The sequence below is a fragment of the Podarcis muralis genome, chromosome 3 (genome assembly GCF_964188315.1).
Source record: "Podarcis muralis chromosome 3, rPodMur119.hap1.1, whole genome shotgun sequence".
Taxonomy (NCBI): domain Eukaryota; kingdom Metazoa; phylum Chordata; class Lepidosauria; order Squamata; family Lacertidae; genus Podarcis; species Podarcis muralis.
Window position 1 is genome coordinate 1,245,063 of NC_135657.1, and position 21,652 is coordinate 1,266,714.

The 21,652-nt window shown below is 54.5% G+C and overlaps 1 protein-coding gene across 7 annotated transcripts in view; it reads right to left on the reverse strand.

Annotated features, from left to right (window-relative positions):
• The window catches only part of DTNB (dystrobrevin beta), a 100,585-nt gene that overhangs the window by 12,823 nt on the left and 66,110 nt on the right, over nt 1-21,652 (reverse strand). For 5 of the 7 annotated variants that reach the window (XM_028725310.2, XM_028725315.2, XM_028725312.2 and 2 more), the window contains 4 exons: nt 21,151-21,264; nt 19,091-19,187; nt 17,370-17,390; nt 235-394 (listed from right to left, as the gene is read on the reverse strand). In XM_028725310.2, the coding sequence (XP_028581143.2) occupies nt 235-394; nt 17,370-17,390; nt 19,091-19,187; nt 21,151-21,264 (392 nt within the window). The remainder of the gene's footprint in view (nt 1-234; nt 395-17,369; nt 17,391-19,090; nt 19,188-21,150; nt 21,265-21,652) is intronic. The other 2 variants (XM_028725314.2, XM_028725313.2) reach the window with 1 other exon arrangement.

Sequence of the window (21,652 nt, forward strand, 5' to 3'; positions counted from 1 at the left end):
GGACTGTTTAGGTCCTATTTTTCTGCCTGTGCATTTGGCAGGCGAGAACCCAACACCCAAATTTGCAGAGGACAAAATGGGAGGGGTAGCTATCGCTGCAGAATCGGGATTCAAGATGACCTTAACTGATGGGCGAACTGGGCCCAAACTCATGAAACGAATTTGTCTATATACAAAGGTGCAAAATTGCACCCACACAGCTATCAAGTGCCGCGGGGTTCTCAAAACGCTCACCTTGTGCAAATGCTTCCTGGACGTCTCCTCCGACTCCCGCCAGGGAATCTTGGGGCACGTGAGTTGGGGTGGAGCCGGCGGAGGTGGAGCGGACTGGCATGGGCATGGAGCGCCCCGTCCCGTGGCCGGGGGAGGTCGGAGGAGACCCTGCGGCCTGAGCCTGAAACAAGAGATGGAGACCCGTTGAGTCAGTTATCTCCTTCTGAACAGCTCTTCCAAAAGCAGAAGGCGGGCGCCAACCTCAGGAACGTCAAACTCTTAGCTCAGGCAAAAGGACATGCAAGGGGTGCTTTAGCTGAGATTCCTGCATTGCAGGGACTAGAGGACCCTTGGAGTTCCCTTCCAGCTCTACAATTCTATGATTCTAAATCAAATCGCCCCCAAAAGCCACGTTCCCTGGTGGCATCAAACCAACTTGCCTGCAAAACACGTTCCTAGTTTAAAGCTTGTAGTATTTCCTGTTCCTCAAGTTTTATGCTGGATCATGATTTTTAAGCGTTTTATGGTTGGGGCTCCTGTTGTAAACCTTTTTATTCCCACTCTAAGGCCACCAGGTAACCTTTAGTTATGGGGCAGCCCAAATAATAAATGAAAGCAAGTAGCAAAAATAGTGTAAGCTGAGTTCTTGGACAACAAAATACCAAGATGAGTATTTTAGGGAATGACGTGATGGGTCTCCCTGCAGGAGACGGCTCTCTTGGTCCCCAAAGCCCAGCCTGAAATTCAGCGCATTTGCAGCGGGCGTTCAGTGATGCGAAGACAAGAGCCCACAGGGCATCTCTGGGGAGATGTGGGTGCGGAGCTGGTGGCCCACATGGAACAGATGTCAGAGGAGGAAATCTTGGGCTGGAGTGAAAAAGGACAGGGTGGAAGGCTCTGGAAAAGTCACAGGCCTTGTGCTCTTCAGATGATCTGCAGAAAAGGACAGCTCAGGAAATTATGCCTGGCAAGAAGGAAGCGACAGAGGAAAGTGCGCTCTCTCTCATATAACGCTGGAACTCATGGACACCCAAGGAAGGTGGATGTTGGGAGACTGAGGGCAGGAGGAATACAGCCCTTCCTGCAGCACAGCGTTAATCTATGGAACTCTCTCCCACAGGAGGAAGGGATGGCCCCCAATTTGGATGGCTCTGAAAGAGGAAGAGACAAATTCATGGAGAAGGAGAGGGCTCTCAAAGGCTACAAGAGCCAGGATGGAACCCACATGAGGGGAAAAGGCTGCTCCGGTGCTCCGGTTCTGGCTTGCAGGTTTCCCAGAGAACAGGATGCTGGCCGGATCCAGAAAGCTCTTCTTATGTTCTGAAGGACTGCAACCCCAATCAGCCCCGGCCAAGGCTTGTCTACAACATCCAGAAGGCACAAGGCTGGGGAAGGCATGAGGTCCAGGGGGGTGTTTGGGCCCAGATACTTCAATAAACTGGCTGGCACTGTTGTTTCCACGCTGGTCCAGTAAGGGACACAAAAGAGGAACGATCTGGGCAGGGTGGCACCATTGCCATGAAGGTGCAGCAGCAATGGAACCAGACGGTGGAGGCTTAATAATCCAAAAGGCGGCACAGCAGCCTGACTGCCTTATTCCTCCTAGGAGAAGCCCTAGAGACTGAAGGGCCTCATGCAGCCCAGCCCTCTTAGGGTCCCTTCCAAGGCTAGGATTCTAGGATTCTATAAAGTTGTGGGGCTTTCCTCTGCTCCTGCCACCCTTCGGACCCTGACCCGTGTCTCCCAGAACCCCCAGTGCCGCCTCCTCTACATTTACACCCCGTTTCCCCTCCAAAGAGCTCCAGTTTGTGCTCTCCCCCCCCATTCCACCCCCCCACAACCCTTTGAGGTTCGCCCAGAGGGGCCACGACCAAGTGGGAGGGAGGGGATTCGAACCCCAGTCTCCCAGGTCCTGGTCTCAAACTCGATCCACTGCCCCACGCTGGCCTCGGCCCCAGGAGCCAGAGGGGAGCGCTCCCTTTCCATCTCAGTGCCGTGCCTAATTTGACATGTGACGGTAGCACTTTGACTGCGTCCCCCTCTCTATGCGCTGAGCTGCACACCGTGTCACACAGCCAGCCGGAAGGGGCTCATGGCTGCGAGGCCTCAATGCTTGTGACTAATGCCATAATTACCCCATTAACATTTTACAGGCCCAACACATCCTCTCTCCTTCAGCTTGGGCTGTTGTTTCATCTGGTCTTTATCCTCTTTTACATTCTTTTCTTAAAGAAACAGCCCCCTCCCTTTGAACCACATTTGCTACTATGGAAACTGTGTCGTCACCGGAGCGGATGGTGCCTGGCAATGCCCACAAAAGTAAGTCGGGGGAAGCGGGTTTCGACAGAACTTCGCTCGAGGGATGGCAGGGGGTCTCTCTGGGCCGGGGGGGGGGGGGTTTGCAGCAGCCCCCCCCCCACGGCACTGCCTCTCCTAAGACCCAAACGGAGACCTTTGGGTCTGCTTTCAGCCAGCCTCAACTGGCCTCTGAGAGGAGTTTGCTCAGGATTTAGTGATCAACCAGATCCTGCTCCATCACAAGCCACATGCCAGCACAGGCAGGGAATCCACAGCAGGGACTCTGGTATCTAGAGGAGCCTCAAGGTCAAACCAGAAGTTGATGGAGTTTTCTTGTTTGCAGCTTGTTTGCAGCTTGCCAGCCTGCACTGATGAGGGTCTCCCAGCGACAGACGGATGAAGGGCTGCTTATCCCAAAGAGAGCCCTGGACTCCCTTCTGCCCCTGCATTATCTGGCAGTTCAGAGGAGCAACGGAGTTTCTTGGCTGGGGCTGGCGGGAGTCATTGGGGAAGGCTGCCTCTGCCCACCTGGGCACGTCAGGCGCACGCCAGAGACATGGCTCTCTGGCCTACACTGCAGGGGCCCTCGCTCGTTCCAGCCATCAGCTTTGTGTCTTTGTGTTCCCTATTTAGTATGCAGTCATACCTTGAGTTGAATGTGCTTCAGGTTGAGCTCTGCGGCAACCCGGAAGTAACGAAGCGCCTTACTTCCGGGTTTTGCCACTCGCGCATGCACAGACGCTCAAAATGACGTCACGAGCATGCGCAGAAGCAGCAAAACACGACCAGCACACGTGGAGATGAGCCGTCGCATCTTACGTTCCATTCAGGATGCAAACGGGGCTCCGGAACGGATCCTGAGGTACCACTGTACCCTCAGCTTGGGATTCCTCTTGGGTTGCACAGCCTTCCTGCCCAGAGGGGCAGAGGTGCCAGCTGCAAGGGTCAAATCCCCTGGCACGCTGCCCCACATGGGTCTGGGCGACCAAGGAAGGAATGGGCCAAAGCTCTTAGCCTTGCCCTCTTTGGCAGATATTCTGCTCCGGGGCCCCTGGGACACTGGGCTTTCCCAGTACTGGGATGCTGGGGCAGAATCCTGACGACTGCTGTCTTGTGCCCCAAGGAGGAAAAACAAAAGGGTGGGGGGGGGGGGAGGTTGTTGCAGCAGCAGCAAGATTTTGACTGCAGGACGAAACTCCAAGCCCGACTGCTTTGCTTCCCTCATCACCACGTCCTACAAGCATGTCTGTAAATACACAGAAACGCATTCAAGATTTCACTGAGAAAGACCACCGCAAATATGGATCCCAGCACGAAAGTGGCCGCAGCAGGGAGTTCCCACCTCCTGTTTTGGCACCCCTTTCCCAACATACACCCTGATGAAGATATTGGGGAAAAGATGCTGAGGGACTAGAGGACAACATTCCTTGATGGCAGAGACCTTCCTCTTTGCCACCAAGAACAGCAGGGACTTAATCTCCTCCAGGGAAAGGTGTGGGCAGCAGCCCTGCAGATCCTGAAACGAAACGCAGCCTGCGGTTGTTACGGCAAAGCACTCCCCGAAGGTTCCAGCCCCAGATGGGGAAGGGAGGAAGGAAAACAACGGAAAACCGCCTCGTGGGGTTTCTCTTGCAAGAGGCAGAAACACAAGGCAGAAAAACCTCATTTTCCTTTTCTGCCAACAAAGGTCTGCTGGTGGTTTTTCACCCACACGCCTCCTGAGATTCAAGGTTCACAAGGAAGAGGGTCTGTGTTTGGCTTAGACAGATTTAAATACCACTCACATCCCCAGGGGGGATTTTCAACAGCAAAGTAGCAGCAGAGGCTCCCTGGAGAGTCAGGAAGGGAAGGGTGGGACTCAGCACCAGAGCACAGACCCAGCAAAAGGCCCAAGGCGCAGCCAAAAGGCTAGTGCAGGATGAGGCAGGCAAGCCACAGCCAGATGAACCCCCTTCCAGCTCTCCAGGCAAGCAGGCGAGGAAACTGACCAGAAGGATGCAGCCGCTCAGAGGGAACTCTGGGAATGAGGGCAGGATGGAGCCTGGAATCCCAGCCAAATCAACAGCCCCCACACCTGAGAGGCAGAGACCTGGGACACAAACCCGTTTGCAAAACTCCACATGGACTCCCTGCAGCCAGTTGGGACCCGCAGGCGAGACACGGAGGCGTTCGGAGTGAAACTGCATTTTACATGGAAGCTGCATGGAAGGGGGCCGAGCCGAGGAGCGTCTCCACACATTGGCACACGGGCACGTCCCCTGCTCCTGCTCCACTCCTGCTGTGCCCCCAGACCCACGCTGGCCCTGCAGTCACAGGTGTGGTCTCAGGAGCCACGCTGTGGCCCCCCATGTGGGGAATCCCTGGGCTGCCGGTGGCAGGAGAGGAACAGCGCATGCAGAGTGGGGCTAAATTAAACTTCCTTCCGAGGAGTCGTGTCACGCGCAGCAAAATAGTGGGACACACAACAGCATAGCGCAGCCCCTGCAAAGCTCCATCCCGACACCCTGAGGTGGCTGCCACTGCCCAGGGGAAGCTGGCAGGATCTGCTTTGCGGCACTGCTGCTCTGCCACTTAGCCCAAAAGGCTCCCAGGCAAGCTTACAGAAATCTGTGCAGCACAATTGCATGCTATGCAGAGGTTCACTGCTAAGGGTTCTGCAAATACAGGGAAATCGCAGATTGCTGGGTGAGAGGGAGACAGGGAGAATCCCCTGTACTCCCAGAGGCTGTGGGCTAAGCAGGCCTTGCCCAGCAAGGAAGGCAGAGAGCTGGAAAGAACTTTAGGTGCTGGTGACAGCAGCCACGAAATTAAAAGACGCCTGCTTCTTGGGAGAAGGGCAATGACAGGCCTAGACAGCATCTTGAGAAGTAGAGACGTCACCTTGCCAACAAAGGTCCGTATAGTTAAAGCCATGGTTCTCCCAGTAGTGATGTATGGAAGTGAGAGCTGGGCCATAAAGAAGGCTGATCGCCGAAGAATGGATGCTTTTGAATTCAGGTGCTGGAGGAGACTCTTGAGAGTCCCATGGACTGCAAGAAGATCCAACCTCTCCATTCTGAAGGAAATCAGCCCTGAGTGCTCACTGGAAGGACAGATCGTGAAGCTGAGGCTCCAAGACTTTGGCCACCTCATGAGAAGAGAAGACTCCCTGGAAAAGACCCTGATGTTGGGAAAGATGGAGAGCACAAGGAGAAGGGGACGACAGAGGACGAGGTGGTGGGACAGTGTTCTCGAAGCTACCAACATGAGTCTGACCAAACTGCGGGAGGCAGTGGAAGGCAGGAGTGCCTGGCGTGCTCTGGTCCAGGGGGTCACGAAGAGGCGGACACGACTAAATGACTAGACAACAACAACAACCCCAAGCAGACCTGGTGCAAAAAGAGATTTTAAGCTCTCCAATTTGTTCAAGATTTAACTTGAACAGTTTCAACCGGCCTGCCTTCATCTGCGTATGATTGAAATCATGCATACTAGGTACGCATAAGATGTGATTGTATTGTATTTTTATTTTTTAGAAAAGAAGGCTTAGGTGACCATGCAGAAGAGAAACCTGTCAAAATCTACCAGCCACCGTTTTTAAAGTCTCCAAAGGGGTTTGTGGGCAAGCAGGGGATGAGGGACACGGCCCCCCTGTCCTGCCCAGTTTAGGGATTGGGATATCTACCTGGCCACCGTGCGGAGCCCTGCAGACATTTAGAAATTCTGCCTGGTGAAGGAGGCAATGGAAACCTTCTGCAAACCAAGAGAGGCATCTCTGAAATGGAAGGGCAGGGGTGCCATGTGTCTGCCCACGAAGAACAGCAGCTGGGATGGAGCTCCACAGACTCCTAGCGCAGAGAGAAGCTTCATGTCAGCAGGGATTCCCAGCGGGCAGCAGAAGCCGGGCAAAGAGGTGGCCAATTGGGCACCTGGAGGCTGCTGCCGCCAGCAGGAGATCACCATCACTGCATGAGTGGCCCAAGGTAGCAGGGAGAGGTCCAGAGGGGCCTCTCTCATTTCAGAATGGGGGGCTCCGTTTTGGAGAGACGACTCTGCCTGCAAAAAAAGGTCCTGCAGAGTCAGTGCCAGCGGGTGACCTCAGCTCCTGACAGTGGGCCAAATAAACTCGACTCCTTTGCCATCAGATGGGAGCTGGAAAAAAAATTCCATTACTGAATCGTACTTCCCCCAACGCCAGAGGAAAAGCTGGTCCAGCTGGAGAATTCCTTGTGGGGGGCAGAGTGCGTCTGCACATACATTTCTAATCAGCTGGCCTTTTGGGGGGGGGAGGGGATAGGGCTGGCCCTGCGGATTCCAATTTCAGAGACCTGAAGTTTACCAACATGGGGCACGATCCATGGGGAATTTCTCTGAGGCGGATGGGAGTTGCACTGCTGTATTCCCTCTTTCGTTTCATCGGGATTTGTGTGTGACGCAGCTTCCCTGCAGTTTGCGCCCCAAGATGGGCCTCCCCTAGCCTTGGCCAAGCTGTTGCCCCCCAGGTGTCTGGACCACAATCGCCGTCAGCCCCAAACAGGGACTTGGAGTGCCAAAGACCTGGAGGGGGCCAAGCTGGAGGAGGCTGGTCTACTTTCTGGGTCTTGCACCCTGGACGCGGGTGGCGCTGTGGGTTAAACACAGAGCCTAGGGCTTGCCGATCAGAAGGTCGGTGGTTCAAATCCCTGCAACAGGGTGAGCTCCTGTTGCTCGGTCCCTGCTCCTGCCAACCTAGCAGTTGGAAAGCACGCCAGTGCAAGTAGATAAACAGGTACCGCTCTGGTGGAAAGGTAAACGGCATTTCTGTGCGCTGCTCTGGTTTGCCAGAAGCGGCTTAGTCATGCTGGCCACATGACCTGGAAAAACTGTCTGCAGACAAACGTTGGCTCCCTCAGCCAGTAAAGTGAGATGAGTGCCGCAACCCCAGAGTCCTTCACGACTGGACTTAACTGTCAGGGGTCCTTTATCTTTTTTTATCCTTAATGGTGCTCCAAATCCCTTGTCCTGGGTGGCAGCTGCAGTTTGCCCCCTCTGGGTAGGGAGAGTTCTAAGCTGCGTTTCAAGCCCCAGAGAAGCAAGTGCAAGGGAGATCCAGCAGAGATCTTCCAATGGGTATCTGAACACAGGGGCCACTTCCACGCCAAACCGTCTTCTTCTCCCCTTATACTGTCAGTCTGAATACTGAGAGGCCTTGGAGCCCACAGCCGCTCCCAGTCCTGTCCCCTGGCCATCGCGTTTTCACAGGAAATGAGCAGCACCCCAAAGTCCAGTTGTGTGAAGAGCGACTACAGCAGCAGGTCCTGCTGGTTGTGAGGAAGAGGCGACGTGATAGACATTTATAAAATAAGGCACGTTATGGAGTTGAATGCTGGAGTATTCAGGGCAGGGAAATGAAAGTCCTTCTTCATGGATGTGTAGTTAAGTCGACGGGCCACAGGGCCGGATCCAGCTGCTCTTCTTATGTGCTCAACTACAAATTTACTTGTTTCTTTTAGTCAATTTAGGTCTCCGGGGACCCCTTAGATGGTTTAACATGAAATCAAGAATGATGATCAAAACACAATCAATAAGAAAACTTAGAAGCTCTGGAGTCGCTGCCACCTGTGCTGGGATCAGAAGAAGAAGAAGAAGAGTTTGGATTTGATATCCCGCCTTTCACTCCCTTTAAGGAGTCTCAAAGCGGCTAACATTCTCCTTTCCCTTCCTCCCCCACAACAAACACTCTGTGAGGTGAGTGGGGCTGAGAGACTTCAGAGAAGTGTGACTGGCCCAAGGTCACCCAGCAGCTGCATGTGGAGGAGCGGAGAAGCGAACCCGGTTCCCCAGATTACGAGACTACCGCTCTTAACCACTACACCACACTGGCTCACCTGGATCAGGACTAGGCAGGGTGTTTTGCTTCTGAACGTGGTCCGCGGGAACTGGGCCAATTCAGAATCTGGATTGGAGGCAAAGTCTGACCCGCCAGGCTCTTTTAAATAAGTAAGAGAGGCGGGTCGTCCTCCACCCTGATTCTGGCATGGCTGCGGAAGAGGACAGTGGCAGGCCGATAATCCCGGGGCTCGGATGGCTACAAAAAGAAAACCAGGCTGCACTGCAACCCTGCAGGCTTCTCCTGAGCCAGGATCTGTGGAAGTCCTGCTATGCAGAGGCCGGTTGCACAGGGCAAGGAAGTCGGGTCCCTGAGAGCCAAATGCCTCCGTGGATGGGCTGGCTGCGTCCCATCGCATTCCAAGTCATTTAGGAACAGAAAACACACTTGGAAATCCAGCTAAAAATAAAGCCAGCCGGCCAAGATGCTTCTGCTGGGCGCAGAAGAGGCATGAGCAGAGCTTGAGCGCTCGTTTCCTACAAGGAAGGTCCACCGAAATCCATGATTGCTGCGCAAGAGCATCTCCTTGAAGGCAGGTGCCGGGATAAACCCAGGCAGCCGGACGCTGGGCTCGGCTGCAGGTGCTGAGCCAGGGAGGAGGCCAGCTTTCATCCCTGGAAGAGGCGGGGTTCGACTGGAAGAGGACTTGGAGATTAGTTCCCCCTACATACTTTCCCGTTCATGAGGGTCACCAATGTGCTGCTTCTTTCTGCTGCTTCTGGCCCAACCTGGCTGTGCACTTGGGGTTCAGACAGGCCTGGTTCTCAACAGGCAACGCAAAGGGGGGCGGGAGGGGTGTTAGCGGAAAGTGTAGACCAATAGCTTTAGCTGAGATGCCCGCATTGCAGGGGGTTGGACTAGAGAACCCATGGGATCTCTTCCAACTCTACAATTCTATGATTCTACCCCTTTACCAAGGGATGCGGGTGGCGCTGTGGGTAAAAGCCTCAGCGCCTAGGGCTTGCCGATCGAAAGGTCGGTGGTTCGAATCCCCGCGGCGGGGTGCGCTCCCGTTGCTCGGCCCCAGCGCCTGCCAACCTAGCAGTTCGAAAGCACCCCCAGGTGCAAGTAGATAAATAGGGACCGCTTACTGGCGGGAAGGTAAACGGCGTTTCCGTGTGCTGCGCTGGCTCGTCAGATGCAGCTTCGTCACGCTGACCACGTGACCCGGAAGTGTCTCCGGACAGCGCTGGCCCCCGGCCTCTTAAGTGAGATGGGCGCACAACCCTAGAGTCTGTCAAGACTGGCCCGTACGGGCAGGGGTACCTTTACCTTTTACCCCTTTACCTGAGAAGAGAAGACTCCCTGGAAAAGAAAAGACCCTGATGTTGGGAAATATGGAGGGCACAAGGAGAAGGGGAAGACAGAGGACGAGATGGTTGGACAGTGTTCTTGAAGCTACCAGCATGAGTTTGACCAAGCTGCGGGAGGCAGTGGAAGACAGGAGTGCTTGGCGTGCTCTGGTCCAGGGGTCACGAAGAGGTGGATACCACTAAACAACAATACCCCTTTACCACCCAGGAGGCCAGACATGGATTCATGACGCCACGTCTTTGGTTGACCTCGCCTAGCACTGCCTCCTCTTGACAGCAGTTTCTCTCTCCAGTTTCCCAGCTGAGGTTGCGCTCAGGCCTGCTACCCGCCAGAGGCCCCTTTCAACTGGAGATACTGGGGGTCCTCTGGAAGCAAAGTTTGCGCTCCAGCCCTGGGTGATATTCAGCTCCCGCATCCTGCCAGCGCAAGGATTACTGTTAGCACAAAAGGACCTCCCTCCTTTCCCCCCTTCCCAAATCTGCTCCGGAGAGCTAGGGGAAGTCGAAGAACAGGTTTAGGGGGTACGCGGGAGGGAGTGGGGGGCAGAAAGAGAAAAAGCTCTATTTGAAACAAGACTGAACAAATTCATGGAGGAAAAGGGCTATTGATCTCCACCAGCTAGGACGGCTCTACTCTGCCCTCCGCAGTGGGGGGCAGCAATGTTGGAAACATTGGAGGAGGGCAGAGAGCTCCCAGCTTCGAATCCTGCTTCTGGGCTCCCCATTTGCAGGTGGTTGGCCACTGGGAGAACTGGACCAGATGGGCCACACTGGCCTGATCCCCCAGGGCTTTCCCAACGTCCAGCCTTCCACCTAGAGGAGTGCTTAGGGTGAGCAGCCCATGCAAGGCAGGCAGCGGAGGGCTCCTATTCGTGGCCCCCGTCAGCTGCGGCTCCTGCCTCCGAAAGGGCCCTTCGTGCTTGTGGTCTACCCTCTCTCTGCGTTGCGGCGAAACTTCCAGGAACAATCCCTGTTACTCCAGCAGCCTCATCACCTTTCTTCTCCCCAAAGCGTTAATAACCCTTTCCCTGCTAAAACTCCGAAACCGGCCCTGTTATCATGGCAACGGAATGAAAGAGGCTCTTCATCCCCACGTAGGCCGCTGTCTCCTGAGCGAATGGAAGGCAGCCAGGTGAGCAGATGGCTGGGGAGGAGAATTCCCTGCTTTCTGCCGCTGCATCCTTAAACAAAACAAGCGCCATCACCCTCTCGGCTGCTGCCTTTCGCCAGGGCTGCGCAGAAACGCCTTGGCGGCGGCAGAGGGAAGGGTGCTTGTGTGCGCAGCCAGGAGAGGGGGGTCGGAGCATGTGCTCCTGGCACCCGGACAGCAATGTACAGTAGAGGGGGGGGGCGGAGGAAGGGAGGGAAGGAGGCAGGCAGACGTGCACCGTCCATTTCGCATGTTCTATTTTGGGCCTCCGCTGGCACCGGCAGCTCCCAAAAAAAGCACAGCTGTCTAATCAAACACATGGGAAGGAGGGAGGGGGGAGGCAGGCAGGATCGACGGGATTACGAGGCAGAAGATTGCGTTTAATTGCTCAGAATTGCGTAATTCAATTAAAGCGCGCCGGCACGCACGCTCATCCGTCCGGGGCCTTTGCAGCAGCAGCTGTGGTGCTGGGGGAGTCTGTGCGGTGCGGGGGCTGCTGTGGCGGCAGGACGAGGGAGCCAGAAATAGCTAAGATGGCGGAGAACGTCAAGGACAGAGCAGCAGGGCTTGCACGCACACGCCCGAGAGAGGAGCCCGGCAGAAATGCGAAGCAGCTCATTTGGCTTTTTGGGAAAAGGGCCTGCAGACCCCCTACTCAGCCCTCGCTCCTTCCCCTTCCCCTTGGCTGCACGCAACGGGTCCAGGCCAGAGTAAACGGAGGCAGAGGCTCCTCCCTTGCAAAGCGGGAGTGGGGCTCCATGGCAGGGAGAAGGCAAACTCCATCGCAGCCCTAATGATTAACTTGTGGGAAGCGGGAACTTCCAGGAACAGAGAGGGGGTCCTCGGAGGGAAGGGGCCTCCACTGTCCTTTGCCCTCTGGCAGGGCTGCCTGGGCAGGGTGTGGAATGCCCATCCCATCAGAGCGAAGGGGCCAATGGCAGCCCAAGACGTCCAGCCCTGGCTCCGCAGAGGCACAGGCCAGACCCAGTCTGGAGAGCACCATGTTCAGAGAGAGAGAGTGACCCACAGAAAGAGGCTTGAAACTGCCCCAGAGGAGTCCAGCCAGACCAGCAGGGCAAGCCAAGCTCACCTGAGTTAAAAGCACAAACACAGTTCCTGATCTACAGCCAGTGCCTGAGCTCCATTTTCTCAAGGGGAGTTTCAGCCTCACCAGGACGACGTCTGTGGGCAAGCAAAGGCCCTGGTGGTCTCTGAGGAAGTGTGGGGAAGCTTGTGGGGTGCCAAACGTCTTCCCAAGGTTCACGGAGGAAGTTGTCAACCTGGCGGCTTCCTGGCACGGCTAGCGATGTGCAGGGGCCTGAGACAAGGCAGAAATCTTTGGGTACAGGAGGATCAGAGCAAGAAACCAGCCACATGGTCAGCAGAAGCACTTCAGACCAACGTTGGTCCCGAGTGAGAGCCCTGTGGGCTCCTGGGCTCCCTCTGGCTCAGGGTGAACGATGGCGGACAAGGCAGGCTCCGCAGCATCACACCCCTTGCGCGCGGGACTGACCATCACAATACACCTGATGTGCCCAATGCCACTGTGGTCAAACTGGGAGTCGCAAGACTGGCCCCCTGTGCCTCCAGGGAGGGGGAGGAGGAAAGGGCACGTCCTTCTGCACCCGCTGGAGTTTCTGGGTCAGTCTCAAGGGCAGCCCCATGTAGAGCGAGTTACAGTAATCCAGTCTGGAGGTGACCGTTGCGTGGATCACAGTGGCTAGGTCAGGGCGAGAGAGGTAAGGAGCTAACTGCTTAGCTTGGCGGAGATGAAAAAATGCCGCCTTTGTTATAGCTGTAATCTGCGCCTCCATGGAGAGGGAGGTATCGAAGATTACACCCAAACTCTTAACGGACAATTGCTCTTTATGTGGCCACTGAAACTTTTCCGTGGACTCGGTGCCCTGAATGAGTTTGGTGAACACTCCGCCTCCAGGCCTGTGACAGAGAGCTGATCCAAACCACGTTTCCAGGTTTCTCTGGACGTGGCAAACTGCAGTCTGCTCAGGATGCACTGAGTACTTCCACACAATGATGTCATGGAAAAATGGATCCTCTTTCCCAAATCTAGTTTGGAAAAATAAACTGTTAACTCGGTGCTTGCAGAAACATTATCACTCTCTCTCCTTCTACCTGCCTAGCACCTTTACATCACATACAACATACAACCCACCATTTAACTCCCTTTCCCAGCAAGATATTTGTATGGTTGGGAGGGACCCTGAGTAATCTAGTCCAACCCTTCTGAAATACAGGGATCTCAAAATAAACCCACCTGAAGTTCTATGGGGAGCCTCTCCTCCCACAGCTAGACCAGGGGACACCCCACCCCCGCAAGCCAGGCTGCCATGGGAACACCTTGGGGCTTAGCCCGGTGCCTGGGCCCTCCCCAGGAGACAGAAATGGGAGTTTCAAAAGTCTGCAGGCAGCTCACTTGAAAGGGACAGCCCATTCTTCCACATTCTGGAGTGAAACGTGTCAATATTTAACTCCGAAGCTTTTTATGAGACCCAGGTGCCGAGGGTGTGCAAGCCTTGGGGGCTCTATTCTCTCCACCCCGGGGGCTATTTGTGATGATAAGCAGGAGGGACAATTCCCGTTGGTGGCTGCTTGATAGCAGCCAGACAGCCCGGCCACGGTTGCAAAGGTCAGTAGCCAGCAGTCACATGGGCAAGAGCCTCTTTGCAGTCTGACCAAAGGCAAAGTTTGCTTTGCCTTGCAGGTGGACAGGGGGTTGTTCCCACCAGAATAGCAGGGAAGTGCAAGTGGTTTGGGGAAGTGGCTTTGCGGGGGGCCTGGGCCAAAGGGGGCAGGGCAGGTCTCTCCCCTGTGCTCCTTCCATGCCAAGTAAAGGTAAAGGGACCCCTGACCATTAGGTCCAGTCATGGCCGACTCTGGGGTTGTGGCGCTCATATCGCTTTACTGGCCGAGGGAGCCAGCGTACAGCTTCCGGGTCATGTGGCCAGCATGACTAAGCCGCTTCTGGCGAACCAGAGCAGCACACGGAAACGCCGTTTACCTTCCCGCCAGAGCGGTACCTATTTATCTACTTGCACTTTGAGGTGCTTTCGAACTGCTAGGTTGGCAGGAGCAGGGACCGAGCAACGGGAGCTCACCCCGTCGCGGGGATTCAAACCACCGACCTTCTGATCAGCAAGTCCTAGGCTCTGCAGATTAACCCACAGCGCCACCCACGTCCCCCTCCATGCCGAGTAAGACACACCAAAATGGCCACTTCCCGTTGGCTCAAAAGGTGTTGTCAGGGGCTGGCAAGAGGTTGATGAGTGTGGACTGGAGTTGGGAGAGGGGGGCAGTGGTTTGTGGGGACCTGTGGCGGCCAGGAGGCAAGAGGCAGCTTCAGAGCTGGAGGGTGGAGCACAGGAGGGGTTGGAAGAAGAGGAGGAAGAGGAAAGTGCAGGGCCAGGGTCTTCCTCACCCTCTCCTGCATCCCGTCTCCCAGAACCAGGAGGCGACTGCAGTGGGAAGAGCAGAGGAAGATTCCGCACAGGTGCAGTCTCTGGCTGTATACGCGCAGCCCATCAGGGGAAGGTGCATGAACTGGTGGAGGGGAGAGTGCTCCCCAGTTGTGGCAACGGCTCCACAGAGAGCGGATCTGGGCATAGCTGCCTAGATCAGTGTTTCCCAACCTTTTTTGGGCAAAGGCACACTTGTTTCATGAAAAAAATCTCGAGGCACACCACCATTACAGCCCCGTGACGTCAGCGCGCAGCGTCACGCCGGGAGGGACGCACGAAAGTGTAAGATTCAATTTTTTCCCCTCCCCCTTGCCTTCCTTCTGTGCCAACCGCCAAAAAGCCAAGAATCGCGGGACCGCCGGCGGAGGGGGGGAGGGCGAGCGGAGGCAGCGGCGAGCCCCGTTCCTCCCCATCCACCCCATTCCGTGCAAGGAGCGCAAACAGGTGTGAGAAGGGGGTCAAACCTGCGGGTCGGCGCCGGGGAACCTCCAAGCTTTGGGGGTGGGGGGGAGGAGGCAGCAAAGCGAGGCAGGAAGGAGAGCGCGGCTTGGCGAAGTACTCGGCGGCGAAGGCCAGCAGGTCCGGCGGCCGGTGCCGCAGCACCTCCACCGTGTAGCCCTGCAGCAGCTCAGTCAGACCCGGCGGGATCTCGATGCTCATCTTGTAGCCGAGGCGCGCGGGAGACTCAACGGACGGGCCCGGGGGAGAGAGAGAGACACGGAGAGAGAGCGGGAGTCCCTGCTCGCCGTCGCCACCGCTACAACTACTGTGGCGGTTGGTCGTGGTCGTCGCCACCGCCGCCCACCTCTATCTATCTCTCCCCCTCAGCTTTCTACGCGGGCCTCGAGCCGGAGGTGGGGGGTGGCCGCCGCCGCTTTCTCCGCCTCCACGTCCTGCCTCCTCCTCCTCCAGCCCTCCGTCAGCCCTGAGGGAACCGCCGCGCTCGCGCCGCCGCTCTCTGACACGCGAGAAAGAGAAAGGAACGGAGCGGCGGGGTAGTCGGCGAGTAGCGGCGAGGCGAGCTGCGCATGCCCAGCAGGAAGCGGCGGAGAACGCCACAGAGAGAGAGAGAGAGAGAAGCAAGGGAGGGCGGGGAGTGGGCGGGAACACGCTTCATGCATCACAATAACGGACAAGAGGCGCTCGAGGGATCGATTAGGACCTAATTTGACTTTTACAAAAAAAAAAAAAAAAACACTTTCGAATTTTCCCCACGGCACACCAGGCAACATCTCGCGGCACACTAGTGTGCCGCGGAACAGTGGTTGGGAAACACTGGCCTAGATGCTACATTGATGTGCGTCGGGATCCGGTGCTGTAGAAGCAGCTGCGCCATCTTTCACAATAAATACAGGCAACTGCTGATTTAGGCGCATCCGAACGACATGAGATTGCGTACATGTGCACAGCGCTGAACCCAGAAGTAGCCCCTAAAACATCATTAAGGTGTCATGAAAAGGGGAAGCACTCGACAGATGTGAACGCTCACCAGAAACTACGATAGATTGGAACTGTCAGGAGGCTCTGCGCATTTGAAGCCTGACAGAGGCGGGAGGTCAGCCTGGCTTCAACAAGGCAGGAAAGTGTTCATTCTTGGCTTCCAGGCACCTCTTTGCACCACTTATGGAGATTTTTGCAACAGATGCGGAAAACTTGCTTCTCCTTCTCCAAACCCAGTCTTTGGGGGACCTGCACAACACTGCAGATGTGCAAATCCCCAAGGGAAGCCCCAGCAGGCCAGAGGTTTGGCGCTTCCATCAGCTGGCTTCCATCCTGCTGCAGCAGCACCAAAGGCTGCTTGCTTAGGAAAGAAGGATGGCTCCCTCTGCAGGGGATTCAGAGTTAATTGCCGGGCAGGAATAAGGTGGGGAGGGACCGTCTCCTGCAGACGGTCAGCTGCATACTGGAAGTTAAGGTCTATGCAATTAATGTGGATTAGAGCACTCTGGTGCAACGAGTCTACTTTTTTAAAAAAAGTATTTTTTGCAGTTAGGAAAGTGATGGGGAAATGCCCAAATGGTTGGTTGGCACCCATCTGCACCAATAAGTGTCAGATAAGCAAGTGACAGAGAAGGTAAAAAAAAAGGTAAAGGACCCCTGGACGGTTAAGTCCAGTCAAAGGCGACTGTGGGGTTGCGGCGTTCATCTTGCTTTCAGGCAGAGGGAGCTGGCATTTGCCCACAGACAGCTTTCCGGGTCATGTAGCCAGCAGGACTAAACCGCTTCTGGTGCAATGGGACACTGTGACGGAAACCAGAGCACATGGAAATGCCATTTACCTTCCTGCCGCAGCGGTACCTCTTTATCTACTTGCACTGGTGTGCTTTCGAACTGCTAGGAGCTGGGACAGAGCAACAGGAGCTCACTCCATCACAGGGATTCGAATCGCCGACCTTATGATCAGCAAGCCCAAGAGGACATACAGTCTCCACCCTCACAAGCAGACCAGGACAGACACTCCTTGTCATGCAACCTCCACGCAAAACCAATCGGAATATTGCATCATCTCTGGACCTCTGCATAAACCCTGCACATCAAGCAAATCAGGACAGGAGGTCTCTTGGAGGAGAAGCCCCCCACCCCACCCCGGAAGAAAAAGCTTTGCTGAGCCAGGTTTGTCAAGGCAGCAGCAGGATGCCGGGCCAGACAGGGCTGCCTGTTTCCATGCGGGGACTCGTGCGCGTGGCCAGGAAGGAGAATGCAAGGATTTCCCAAAGATAGGAGACAATCAGGTGCCTTAGGGCAGAAAAAGCAACCAGAGCAACATGGGAGGACCTCTGCATTTCCATGTCTTGTCAACCATGCACATTTCATTAAGCCCACGCGCACACAAATCAAACTGGGACTGGCTTGTTAGTCTTTCGTTTTGGGAAATACACTGAGAAATTAAGCCGGTGTGCCAAGGGTTAATAAGCCCACACTCTGCAGGATACAGGACCACCCTCATCCTGCACTGGGCACCCAAAGGTGGCTCTCCTGGGCACCCAAACCCCACCAGGATGAGAAAGTGCCGCACAGAATCATTTCATGCAGAGCCAAAGGGAAGAAAAGATTCATGGGTATCAACTTACTGCCTGCTTCTGCTCCTCTTCCTATAAAGGTTGGCAGTAAGCAAAGGTGTGAGAGAAAGAGAGAGGACAGTTAATCATTATCGGGACGGGGGGAACAGGCACAGGCAGGGATCCCCAAGAGGAACCCCCACGTCTGCTGACACTCAAGGACACCAAGGGAGGAGGAGGAGGAGGAGGACACAGGGAAGGGATGCAGGAGGGCAGGAGCCGCTGCCTTGCGCTGTGTGAGACCATCATGGCTGCCTCTGGCTTCCCTCCCAGGGATGCGACAGGCTGAGTCTAGGTGCCCACGGCCCAGCGAGAGAGAGGGAAGGGCAGGGAGTGTGGTCTGGGCTCTGCATGCAGGAAACATGGGTGGGAAAGAAGACACGTGAGGAAGGGCTGAAGGATCGGGGAGCACTCAGAGGACTGGGCAGGGGACAGGATGTGGGATATTTAACATATAGGCAAACAAACAATTCCTGCTTTGTTAGATAGGCACATGATGGGAGCTGAAGCTCCGCGTATTCCTGTGAGCTTGTCTGTGAGAGAACGCCCCCTGTGCCCTGACAAGGAGAGGCCATAGCCATGTATTTTCTCTTACCTGCCTGGGCACACTGCCTCTCACCTCTTCCCTCTCTGCCAGCAATGTGAGAACACCTGCTCATCTGAGCTCCATGCTCAGACTTACGTCCTTGTAAATGAATTACTATTTTGAGCCTGCCTGAACAAAGCTGCTGTATTTGGTTACTCTTTGACAGGTATTCTGAGTGAGTAAATGTTATTTTTACCTTCTACAAGACTGCGCGGTTATTGTTCTAAGGGGGAAATACCAGGAAAATCCAGGCTGCCTTAAAGCACCCTGGAATCCTTAAATGAAAAGGCTAAAACTAGTCTATCAAAGCTTCCCTGTTAAGCTGCAAAGGGATGCACTCTGCTGAACTCACAAGCGTGAGGAAGGAAGGATAATATCTAATAAATATATCCTCTCCTGGCATCTATCCACACCCCAACACAGCACAGCACCTTTAAGCCCCCCAAAGGCTGTCATCACACAGGAGGAGGGGAAAGACTCTTTCACTTCTCCTCCTGCTGGGCCTACTGGGCTAAACATCGGGGGGGGGGGGACTTCCTAAGGCTAAGCAGTAATGGAACGAGTCGGGGGCACTGAGCCCTAGGGGGTGGGACTAGAGCAGGCATGGGCAAACTCGGCCCTCCAGATGTTTTGGGACTACAACTCCCATCATCTCTAGCTAACAGGACCAGTGGTCAGGGATGATGGGAATTGTATTCTCAAAACATCTCAAGGGCCGAGTTTGCCTATGCCTAGACTAGAGGACCTCTAAAGACCCACGCCACCTGGAAGATGCTGCAAGCAGATCCCTTCTCTGCAGCAAGGGACCAAAGACAATGAGGGAGACAAGGGCAGCCTCTCTTGGGGGCTCCGTTGGCCAAGTATGAAGGGGCTTCTGAATGCCAGAGCAGGCTGGATCTCGCACACAGCCCTCTGGAGGTGGTTTCTCCCAGGGCAAGGGCCAGGGCTGCAGCTTATGGGCAGGCAGAGCCCCCGCTTTGAGAGCTGGAAGGCCTGGGTCCAACCCTGATCAGTGCTGCCAGGTGAAAAGGATGGTCTGACTCAGGCTAAGGCAGGACAGAAACAGCTTCTCACAGGTTTGATGCCCAGCCTGCCTGGTAGCTGCGAATGTGGCAGGTGGTGAGGAGGAGATGTCAACAGGCCTTACCTTGAGCAGCTTCATGAGCCCTTCCAGTTGCACCATCAGCTCCCGCCGGCTCTCCTGAAGGGCGGACATTCGCTGCTCCAGCTCATCCTTCCTTTGCCTGTTTGGGTTGAAGAAGGAGAAGCGGCCAGTTTGCCAGTGAAATAAAAAAAATAAAGTCTTAGATATATAATAAATGTTCATAAATGTACCAAGCAAACACGTACATAAATATATAAACCACATATCTGAAGCAGCACAGGAAAACAGCCATGAAGCCATTTTGGCTCCCAAACTGACCAAATGTTTCCTCTGCAAAGTCAAAGGACAATGGAAAAGCCTCCCCATTGTCTTTTCCTTCACAAATCCTGTCTTAAGCGTATGTCTGTCTGTGTATAAATAGGGTGAGCCTGTGACCTGGCACAGGAACTAAGTATTTATCATTACAAAAGACTGGCCAGGCTCCCCAGGCTATCCAATCAAGTGAGCATTAACAGGTAAACCTGTCAGACGAGATAAACAACGCACTCAGATTTCTGTTGTAGACCACCTTTTCTGTGATGTATGGATGATGTTTCTGGGGGTGGTCTTGAACTCCAGGGTGGGCAATTTAAAATGTCTATATAAGGGCAGGCACACCTTTGTTCTGGGTCCTCCTCCTCTCCTGCGTGTGAGGGAGTACCCTGTTGCAACAGTTAAATAAAGATCAGGCTTACAAGCTGCTTTGCTTCTCAATATTCTCTGGTTGGACTCTGTTACTTTCTCCGACTGATGGAGAACCTATAAAGGACTCTATAAGGGCTCTTGTGTCCCCCATAAGGGAATAAGGGCAGATTTTTGTTTATCTACACCAGAAAGGCAGTTCCCCTGGTATTCAAAGAAGGTCAAGCGGCCTGCAAATACGGCCCCTATCCTTCCCGCTCTTCATGGGCAGAATACTTATGGAGCTGCCTGCCTTGCAGGGCAGTTGTGAGGGTGAAGAAAAGCCCTCTGCCTTGGGTAAAGGTGGCACAGAATCAGAGACGGGCACAGCTCTGCCGTCTGTTCAGTCTGCTTGCCACTGCCAACCGCCACCGGCAGAAGAACATAGGATAGCCCTCTCTTCCTCCACCTCCTCCATGAATTCACCTAATCCTCTTTTCAAGCCATTGATACGATACAATAATCTTTATTGTCATTGTCCCATACAGAACAATGAAATTGAAAAAAAAAATCTACATCAGACATTCAAAAACCAACAAGCCTGCTATCCCAGCTATCCCAGCCTGGTTTGCCCCCAAAAACTCTGAGACCCCATAATTGAATACAATATACTCCCATACAGACTACCTTAAAGGTAAAGGGACCCCTGACCATTAGGTCCAGTTGCGGATGACTCTGGGGTTGTGGCGCTCATCTCGCTTTATTGGCCGAGGGAGCCAGCGTACAGCTTCTGGGTCATGTGGCCAGCATGACTAAGCCGCTTCTGGCGAACCAGAGCAGCGCACGGAAACGCTGTTTACCTTCCCACCGGAGCGGTACCTATTTATCTACTTGCACTTTGATGTGCTTTCAAACTGCTAGGTTGGCAGGAGCTGAGACCGAACAATGGGAGCTCACCCCGTCGTGGGAATTTAACCGCCAACCTTCTGATCGGCAAGTCCTAGGCTCTGTGGTTTAACCCACAGCGCCACCCGCATCCCTAGAGACTACCCTATACTGCGTTTAAAACCAAAATCACATTTGGATAGAAACTGTTTCTCAGGGGGCTAGTCCTAGTCTTTATAACCCTGGACCTTCTTCCAGAAGGCAGAAGCTGAAAGAGATAATTTCTGGGGTGCGCACTATCCTGCGCTATCTCTGCAGCTTTCTTATGGCACCTGGAAGCGTAGATTTGATCCAAGGTGGGAAGAGTGCACCCAGTTATTCTCTCCGCAGTCTTTACAACCCTGGACAGCATTGTTTTCCCCCTGACCACCCAGGTTGGCGGCCATCCCTGTCTCTTGTGGGAGGGAGTTCCACAGCTGAACTGCTTGCGGCGTGAATAAGTACTCTTGTGCAAGCAACCTCCCTCCTGGGGTCCTGTCCCTCCCCTACATTCTTACCGCAATAGCCTCAGTTCCGCCAGCAACGTCGGATTCTGCTGGGCTTTCTCTGGTGTCGGCTGAGAGGCCTGTTCGTGCTCCAGCCGCAGCCGCTGAATTTCTTGCAGAATCTCTCTGTGCAAGTAAAATAAATAAACCAGCATTTGCCCTCTTGCTTTCTAAACTCCCAGGGAAGGAGTTTAAACAGGGTTTAATATGTCAGTAGAGTTAGTGAACTCTGGCCCTGGCTGGGCTGCAATCTGACTGCCTAGCAGGATTCTGCAGCACAATCCACACACACAACCCAATTATTTTTGGGTGGGTTTGTATCATCAGGTAGAGATACGTCCTAGAAAAAGTATGCTATAGGAGACCCACCTGTGGCATGCTTAGTTTTGCACAGGTGTGGACCCAAGGCCAGTGGGGAGGCAGAATGGGCTGCCCTCCACTTTCACAGAGTTGGAAGAGTTGATTGAGTTTCCACTGAAATGAGGCTGCATTTTAGTGTTTTAATGTTGTATTT